This window comes from Entelurus aequoreus, linkage group LG03 (assembly GCF_033978785.1).
Source record: "Entelurus aequoreus isolate RoL-2023_Sb linkage group LG03, RoL_Eaeq_v1.1, whole genome shotgun sequence".
Taxonomy (NCBI): Eukaryota; Metazoa; Chordata; class Actinopteri; order Syngnathiformes; family Syngnathidae; genus Entelurus; species Entelurus aequoreus.
The window spans coordinates 16,699,869-16,709,689 of NC_084733.1; the positions used below are offsets into that span (position 1 = coordinate 16,699,869).

General features: G+C 40.0%; 1 protein-coding gene across 3 annotated transcripts; it reads right to left on the reverse strand.

The window, feature by feature from the left end:
* Positions 1 to 346: 346 nt before the first annotated feature.
* On the reverse strand, positions 347 to 8,444 carry tra2b (transformer 2 beta homolog). 3 transcript variants are annotated; one of them, XM_062041372.1, is made up of 9 exons: positions 8,268 to 8,444; positions 7,273 to 7,550; positions 6,788 to 6,933; positions 6,283 to 6,442; positions 4,135 to 4,323; positions 3,929 to 4,044; positions 3,686 to 3,856; positions 3,536 to 3,606; positions 347 to 1,110 (listed from the first exon to the last, which is right to left on the reverse strand). In XM_062041372.1, the coding sequence occupies exons 4-9, from the start codon at positions 6,313 to 6,315 to the stop codon at positions 1,100 to 1,102; spliced, it is 591 nt and encodes a 196-aa protein (XP_061897356.1). In that variant the 5' UTR covers positions 6,316 to 6,442; positions 6,788 to 6,933; positions 7,273 to 7,550; positions 8,268 to 8,444; the 3' UTR covers positions 347 to 1,099. The 3 variants fall into 3 exon arrangements, with proteins under 3 accessions (XP_061897356.1, XP_061897355.1, XP_061897354.1); XM_062041371.1 differs by having other exon boundaries at positions 6,788 to 7,550; XM_062041370.1 differs by lacking the exon at positions 7,273 to 7,550 and having other exon boundaries at positions 8,268 to 8,443.
* Between the last annotated feature and the right edge of the window lie 1,377 nt (positions 8,445 to 9,821).

Below are 9,821 nucleotides of genomic sequence, written 5' to 3' on the forward strand. Positions count from 1 at the left end.
CGAACACCTTAATATCATGACATAGTACTTGACACATGCTACTTTTTTGACAATTTTGCATCTGAGCACCATAAATTCATATAACATGGAACTTAACACATGCTGACGGTTAGCGTGATAACATTAATATGCCAACTTTTTTTTAGCTGTATGCCTCAGAGTCATGCTTGACACATGACTTTTTAGCAAATTTTTAAGGTGTCCGCCTCAGTTTCTGGTGGGTCGGGGGCATTGGGAAGGATGTGACTGCACTGCACTGTGCATTTCGACTCTTGTAATACCAGTATTGCAGAAGTGCGAAGCCTCGTCCTTAATGCACGATATTAAAAAGTGCTCAGACTAGTGGTGATCCTGTGATCTTTTATTTAGAACTCAAAACAATAAAATGTACGATACATACAACTCAGATCAAGTGTAGCCAACTCATGACTAAACTGCAGAAGGGACCCAAGCAATTATATACATGTTATTTTTTACTCCTTAACATTGGGAAACCTGTGACAATATGTATCACAAACAGAAGATCTCTACATTCAACACCTTGAGTAAAGATGTATTCAATACAATGCAGAAAGTATGATTTGATCTGTAGAGGAAAAACATGTTTTATGTTTGATGACCGAGACTTCTTGGAACAATAGCTACAGAAATGCAGAGAATAATTTCACCACACCTAGTGTGTGTGACAATCATTGGTACTTTAACTTTAACATGTGAGAACATTAACAATTGTCAAGAGGAGGGCCAAAAAAGAAAAGCAGCTGCATACAAACCACTACATGAAGCTGGAAATGTCACTGACAAACTTGCTTGTATATAAAAAAACATCCAGGCTTCAAAGCCAATTTCACACTAAAAAAAAAAATCTGTACTTTTAGCTTTGCTACCACATTACATTGTCATTTTGATTCCAGGTTTCACAGCAAAGCAAGTTGAAAATTCAGGGATTGGAGTGCTGTGCACAAAAAATTATTTAGTTGTATTTTCATGCTTTCCCCCCACCACTAACCAAGGTTCCGCAGACATTAAAAGGAAGTGTGTACTTGCTCGCCGTGCCGTGGTCAAAACAAATATAAAACATGGGATGACGACTCACTGCTCAGTAGTGGCCTGTGGGGTGGACAAAAATGAGAGATTAAAAAAACGTGATAAAATGCTAAACACTTTGAACATGAGTATTTCTTCAAAAAGTGTCCTCGACTCAAACAGACAACTTCAATTATTCCTCAAGTGTGCCACTAGGGGGCTGTGATTACCTTTACTGTGACTAATATTGTGTTTAGCTGGGTTACATATGATGACGTCATATCCGTTTTTCACGCAATAGTCAAGCAGCTTGAGCGTAGCATTAAAAAAGATAAGTGAGAGTGAGTGTAGAGCTTGAGCAGAAAATGCCATATTGCTGTTCTTGGGTGTTACAGTCGTTCAAAAAGAGAGATAAGAAAGAGCTTTCATAGAGTCCCGAAAGAAGTGGTTCGTAAAGGCAATAAAGTGAGGGGAAAAACAAAAGTGCGTCGAAGGAAATTGCTCTTAAAAAAAATATTTATCATCTCGTGGAATACTTTGTAAAACGTTTGTTTGAACATTTGATTTGAGAAACTTTGTGATACAATCGAGTTTATTCTATATTATATTAGTAGTGTTTACTAGCACAAATAAAAATAAAGAAAGAACAAGAAATGGCATTAGTTTGTGTTTTTTTGTGGTTGCTATGCCTACATATAACGAGAAAGACCGGCATGTGCAAATAAACTAACGTCATGTGAAGTCCTAGTAATAAATATTGTGATTATTGGTCCAATCCACTGTATTTCCATTGTCAATTTTCATAACAGAAAGTAAAACCTAAGTTGTTGTGCAGGACAGCAGTTTTTTATTCGACTCGGATGATCACATTATTACATCTTTGGTGATATTTGTTAGCATCAAGAAAACATCCTTAATGGTATTAATAAACTAAATAAATACATCTCTCGTAGTCTCAACAGCATATACTGAATCTTGACGGGGACATTTATAACTAAATGATGAGGCATAAAAACAACTGCAGACATGAAATGTAGATGTGACTAATAGTAGCAGGAAATAAACTGCAAACAAACATATCCTTTTTCTCATTTGAGTCACGACCACATCAGCATTTCTTACGTATTTGTTTTTTTGCACCTTCATTTTAAGAGGTTATTAAGTGTTCAATGTGATTTTAGAATTGTGTTTACATTGAGTGTTTTCTGTGCTTATGTTGACATTTCCTTTCTGCCTTGATAGCTAAAGGGATTATAATCAGAGGATGGTTACATTTTAAATAAGAAGGTTTACATTTAATGTATTCTTCTCCTGGTCCTCCTGTTCAATTATTGATATGAATTATCAATAATTATCGATATAAAACACTTAAAACATAAAACAGTTTGTCATATTGCCAAGACTTGATAAATACATTTTTGGTCAAAACCCCCCAAAATTGAAACTGAAAAAAAAAAAAAAAAAAAAAAAAACCTTAACTCAACATGGCGGCCACTTTTTTTCTTCCTTTTTCCTTTCTATATATGTGTACCTACACGAAAAGTTAAAGCAAACATTCAGTCCGTGCACAAGTGTTTTACAAAGTTCAACTTCAAAATGTGACAAAAATAGACATTTGACACAAGTTAGCCGGTGGTGTGATATTCCTTGCTTTGAAAAATGTAACTTTAAGCAAGTTGCAAACAGCCCCCTTAATACTGCCATGCTTTTATTTTATTTCACTACTTTGCACCGATTAGGAAGTCTTTACATGTTTTAATACAGTGTAATTAGACAGTAGTTATGTTGCTGTTTTTACAATGCAGAGCAATAACATAAAAGTTAATACTACGACACATGCCGACAACAAATTGACCCATTTTTCATAGAAGTAACCCTTTAGGCTATCAAACTTTATGTCGACCACGTATATCCATGTTGGGTGGCTTCAGCGGACTTAAGCTCGTCGACACACTGTGGACATTAGCAGGACCGACTTAAAAGGGGTTCCACTGGAATATATAAAATAATAATAATAATAACAATATATTTTATTTGTAAAAGTAAACAACTTTAAAGTGCTACAGTGTATTAAAAAAATAATAAAAATAAAAACTAGAACAGCCTTATAGCTAGAACTAGTATGCATGTATCTGTAAAAAGGCTTTTTTTTTTTTTTTTTTTTTTAAAAAAGAAGGGTTTTTAAGCCTTTTTTAAAAGGCATCCACAGTCTTTTGTGCCCTCAGGTGGTCAGGGAGAGCGTTCCACAGACTGGGAGCGGTGGAGCAGAAAGCCCGGTCTCCCATTGTTTTTTGTCCTTGGAGGTTGGAGGAGGTTAGCCTGTCCGGAGCGGACCATATATATTGGTATATACAATTTGAATCAAGGTAAATTATTTATAAAAATAAGAATTTTCCAAAAAATAAAAACGTTTTTGTACAAATAACCTGCGCAATATACTCTCTGCAGTTGAGTAAATAAAGGCCCCTCTGGCCACAATATGATACATTTAAAAAGTTTTGAAACATACGTGGGGAGTAGGACCGTGATCTGGATCGAGAGCGGTACCCTCTGCTGTAGTAAGGTGATGGAGACCTTCGTCTATTGGGACAAACACAATTCAAGCTGGTCATGGATCAGATGAGATAATAGACCATGTTTCACCAGACAAACAAGCTACCTGTACGATCTGTACTCTCTGTCCTCGTAGCGATCATAGTCCCGGTCATAACCTCTGTCGTACCCTCGGTCGTATCCTCTGTCGTAGTCCCTTGACATGCGCCTCGATGAGCTGCCGCCGCCGCCACCGCTGCTGCTGCTGCTGCCGCCGCCACCCCCATCCCTACCACCACTGGAGGATAGTAGCGGAACGTTGCTCAATAGAACCCTTGAATGCGTTTATAACCAGTCATCAAACACTCACTATGTGGGTCTTCCCATATAGATACCAGGGGTAGGGGTGTGCGCTCGCTTGGTAATGGAAAAATCCACTCGGATCCGGCGACCGTCCAGCTCCATCCCATTAGCGTGCTCCTTGGCCTGATTAAATGATTCGCCCCGAGTGTGATTAATCATCGAGTTAATAAAACACGGCCTAAATATACAGACGTCGCCTTGCGTCCTGCTTACCTCCTTGGAGTCCCCGTAGTTCTCAAAGTAGACGAAAGCAAAGCCTCTGGAGCGGCGAGACTGCTGGTCGTACACGATGTTGACGTCCGCCAGGGGGCCGTACTTGGAGAACACCTCCCTCAGGTCCCTCTCGGTGGTGTACAGACTCAGGCCAAACACACCCAGACACATGTTGGGGTCTGGGTTGGCCTGCAGGGGTTTTGAACATTTATCATCTCCTGATTGGTGATACAGTGCATCCGGGGAGTATTCACAGCGCTTTCATTTTTCCACATTTTGTCATGTTAAAGCCTTATTCCAAAATATAATACATGTATTTTTGTCCTCTACATCTTACAGACAATTCTCCACGATGACAAAGTGATGGCTTTTTTTTAATTATAAAAAAAAGAAGCTTTTTTAATTTGTTTTAATTAAAACCCTAAGAAAACACATGTACATAAGTATTTGCAGCATTTGTTCAACACTTAGTTGATGCACCTTTGACGGTAGATACTGTACATATTATATATTGTTATGAATGTGTCTGTTACTACATTATCTATTTACTTGCAGTATGTATTTTAAACAATAGAGGGTTTTGAAGTTTTTTTAGAGGGCTTTGAAGGCTACAACGGTGACTACCTTTAGCCGCAACTTCCAAGCGTTTATCATCTTTAAAATCCTAATAAAGCTAGCGTCGTTAGCATTAGCCAATATGCTAACACGTGTATGAGTGTCTGTTAGTATTATTAACAAACAATAGCATTCTTTTTTTAATTTCACAAGCTAGTTTCCACAACTACAATGCCTTCTGTTGTTTGCTCGGCAGTTTTACTTCTGTGTAACAGGCACCATTTGGAAAAAATGAAGGTATTTAAATAGACATTTACAAAATATTTCAGTGTAAATACCTCATTTCACAACCTATATATAGCTGCGGCTTATAGACCGGTGCGGCTAAATTATGAAAATATATTTTCTTCTAAAATTTAGTGGGTGTGGCTTATATCTCGGTGCGCTCTATGGTCGGGAAAGAGACTGTATAGGATGTCATATTGACCAGGCCTCAAGCAATGTCCCCACCACCACATATACTTGCCAACCCTCACGATTTTCCCGGGAGACTCCCGAATTTCAGTGCCCCTCCCGAAAATCTCCCGGGGCAACCATTCTCGCGATTTCCACCCGGACAACATTATTGGGGGCGTGCCTTAAAGGCACGGACTTTAGCGTCCTCTACAACCTATCGTCACGTCAGCTTTTCTTCCATACTAACAGCGTGCCAACCCAATCACATAATATATCAATCAATCAATCAGTGTTATTTATATAGCCCTAAATCACAAGTGTCTCAAAGAGCTGCACAAGCCACGACATCCGCGATTCAGCGCCCACATAAGGGCAAGGAAAAACTCACAACCCAGCGGGACTTTGATCAGAATGACTATGAGAAACCTTGGAGAGGACCGCAGATGTGGGTAACACCCCCCCTAGGGGAGACCGGATGCAATGGACGTCGAGTGGGTCTGACATAATATTGTGAAAATATATGTGGCTTGTACACACACACACACACAAGTGAATGCAATGCATACTTGGTCAACAGCCATACAGGTCACACTGAGGGTAGCCGTATAAACAACTTTAACACTGTTACAAATATGCCCCACACAGTGAACCCACACCAAACAAGAATGACAAACACATTTCGGGAGAACATCCGCACCGTAACACAACATAAACACAACAGAACAAATACCCAGAACCCCTTGCAACACTAACTCTTCCGGGACGCTACAATATACACCCCCGCTACCACCAAACCCCGCCCCCCCATCTCCCGAATTCGGAGGTCTCAAGGTTGGCAAGTATGCCACATTTACAGTAGGAATCTAGGGGAAACCCCAAACATCCCCATCTTAGCTAACCCTAACCTTTACCATGAATTGATTAACGTGGACGCCGACTTAAACAAGTTGAAAAACTTATTCGGGTGTTACCATTTAGTGGTCAATTGTACGGAATATGTACTGTACTGTGCAATCTACTAATACAAGTTTCAATCAATCAATCAATCAAAAGCTTTGTTTTATAAGTGTCAAGGGAATTTAGTACAAAAAAGGCCCCACTCTGGAAACCCAGGCAAAAACAAAACATGAACCTTACCCTGTTGCCGATGTGCCGGCGTCGGTTGGACATGGGAGAGCGGCTGTGACTCCTGCGACGGCGGGATTCACCGCTGCCAGAGCGGCTTCTGGAGCGACGGCGGTGAGACCGGGAGCGAGAGCGCGAGTAGTTCCTACGCGAGCTTCGGTGAGAACGGGATCTAAAGTAGTGAGGGTGCAACAAGAATGAGTTCATTGTGGGTTATACTTGTATAGCGCTTTTCTACCTTCAAGGTACTCAAAAGCGCTTTGACACTATTTCCACATTCACACACTGATGGCGGGAGCTGCCATGCAAGGCCCTAACCACGACCCATCAGGAGCAAGGGTGAAGTGTCTTGCTCAAGGACACAACGGACGTGACGAGGTTGGTAGAAGGCGGGGATTGAACCAGGAACCCTCAGGTTGCTAGCACGGCCACTCTCTCAACCGCGCCACGCTGTCATTGCAGCGTATTTGCTGGGCTTGGCTTGCATACAGTAGGTGAGTCTACAAACACGTCTTACCTCGACTTGGATTTGGATCTGGACCTGGACCGCGAACGAGACCGTGACCGAGAACGGTGGGATCCTCCTTTGGAGCGTGCCGGCGAGCGGCTGGCCGATTTTAAAGATCGCCGAGGGGAGGAACTCCCCGAGCCAGGCTGTGACTCCTGGACAAATCAGACATTGAGTTAAAAAGCAAAGACAAGAAAATAATAACAAAATTGAGTCAAGAGCTGACTCTACTCGCCTTTAAAACCCCCTATAGAAATGTTTTTTTTGCAATTAGCTTATTTTTTTGCCAGAAATAAACAACAGTTACATTAAAACACATTGTGACAGTAATGTATTACTTATTTAGCTGAGAAGGACATTCCTGAATTGTGGGGTGGGGGTTGGCGAGTGAGAATTACAGATTTAAAAAAAGGATTTATTAACATGCATGATTTAGAAAAAGAAACAGGAAGAAAGAGTAGCAACATAACAGGCTTTTAAGAAATTACTCCTACCCGGCCAAACTTCTGATCATAACTTCATTACTTCTTTTACTTCATTACTTCAAAACAACCCTTCATTCTTCTTTCTTCTCTTTGACATTCTTAAGGCTTCTTTTTTTGATCCTCTTCCCCAATTTAGCAACTGCCATTACAACACTAGTCGAGGGGGCAGATCTTCTTTTTTCCGCTTCCAATACATTAGCATGCATCAACAGCATCATCGGCTTCAAACAAAAAACAACTTTGCGTCTGAAACTTCTTCCGCCTTTTTCTTTTCTTCCAACCTCAACCTTAACAAAGAACAAACAAGGGTGATAAGGCAAGTTGTTGTTTTTAGCATGAATACCAAGTGGCACAAAAAAACAACAGTACTAAAACAGTAATGTATTAAATAGTATTAGGGCCACACTGAAAGGATTGGTGAAATAAAAGTCATGATTACAGCTCAAGGCAACAAAAAATGGGTTGGACATTTTTCCAAAGTTAAAAAAAAATCATACAATGAATAATTTAATTTTACCTTGTGAATATTGACATTTTCACACGAATTTTACATACTGCAAAATTACAACCTTATGAATGTGGCCCCAATATGTCTTATAATACAGCATAAAATATTTCCATAACATTACAAGATGCTAAAACTGTATATATTGACGTCATTAATAATAATGACTACCGGTATGTTTAATCTTACAGTAAGCAAAGGCGACCGTTGAATGGCGCATGAATAATGAAAGCATGGTAAGGCCGCGGCCTAGTCTTTGGACTACGGCGCGATTTTTTTTTTGTCTTAGCGTTACAATTCAAAGTATTCACAATGCATATACTTAAACACAGAGATACATTGGAGTTGGAATTAAACAATGTCGTCTTTGGTTTGAAGACGTGTCCTTGCCATAGCCGCAAGAACACAACACAAACATTGAAGCTAACAAGCTAACGATAGCTAAATGCTGCGACATTTTCTCTCCAACGGTATTATGTTGTACACAAACGCAACTTACCTTGTCTCGGAATTCTTTCTCAGTGTCGCTCATATTTGTGTCAGTAGTCGGGGTTACTAGTAAGAAAAGCGAGCTAAATTTACTTTTAAAGACTGCTTTCGCCCAATAGTTGATGGAATACACTGCGAAACCTGAAACGCAATGGAAAACAGGCCATGATCCCTTTTCCGGTTCCGGGTCTTTCAAAATAAAGGCGCCGTATTTTTTAGGCATAGAACAGTAGTAAAAAAAAAAAACTTACTTCGTTGTGTAACAATTTAATTGAATGTTAATGTTGATCTACATGCGTAATACATTAAAGTTAAAGTACCAACGATTGTCACACACACACGTGGACCCCGACTTAAACAAGTTGAAAAACTTATTCGGGTGTTACCATTTAGTGGTCAATTGTACGCAATATGTACTGTACTGTGCAATCTACTAATAAAAGTTTCAATCAATCAGTCAATCAAAACACTAGGTGTGGCGAAATTATTGTCTGCATTTGACCCATCACCCTTGATCACCCCCTGGGAGGTGAGGGGAGCAGTGAGCAGGAGCGGTGGCCGCGCCTGGGAATCATTTTTGGTGATTTAACCCCCATTTCCAACCCTTGATGCTGAGTGCCAAGCAGGGAGGTAACAGGTCCCATTTTTAAAGTCTTTGGTATGACAAAGGCCACTGAGCATGCATTGATTACATCTAATGTTGGTTCCCCCCCCCCCCCCCCCCCGGGCACTCCGGCTTCTTCCCACCTCCAAAACATGCACCTTGGGCGGTGGTCAGCAACCCGAGGCTCGAGAGCCACATGGCTCCATGGCGCTTTTTAAAAAATGTATGGAAATGGGAAAAAAATGGGGTGAAAAAAGTTTTTTTTTTGTTTTAATATTGTTTTTGTAGGAGGACAAACACGACACAAACCTAATTCCTAATTGTTAGAAAGACCACTGTTTAATATGTTTGGGCTTCACTGGTGAGAGTATTTGGTGAGCACCGTTTTGTCCTACTAATTTCAGCGGCCCTTGAACTCAGCGTTGTGTAGACTGTGACTCAACAGCTTTACATGTACAACTTTCTCCGACGCTGCCACAGAAAGACGCGTTTTATGCCACTCCTTTGTCTCATTTCGTCCACCAAACTTCTTATGCTGTATGTGAATGCACAAAGGTGAGCTTTGTTGATGTTATAGACTTGTTATAGACTTCCTTTTTATTGTCATTCAAATTTGAACTTTACAGTACAGATAAGAACGACATTTTGTTTCATGGTAGTGCAGGAAAAAATAGCATTAAGGTGCAGATATAAATAAATAGATTACTGTACAGATAAATATACTGCACTTTTGCATATGCATCCACGTTTACGGATGTATGTTATATTGTCTTTATATTCCAGCGAGTTAATCCGTTTTTTTTATTTGGTTATGGAGTGCTAATCAGGCATATTTGGTCACTGCATGACTGCAAGCTAATCCATGCTAACATGCTATTTAGGCTATCTGTATGTACATATCGCATCATTATGCCTCATTTGTAGCTATATTTGAGATAATTTAATTTCCTTTACTTATGT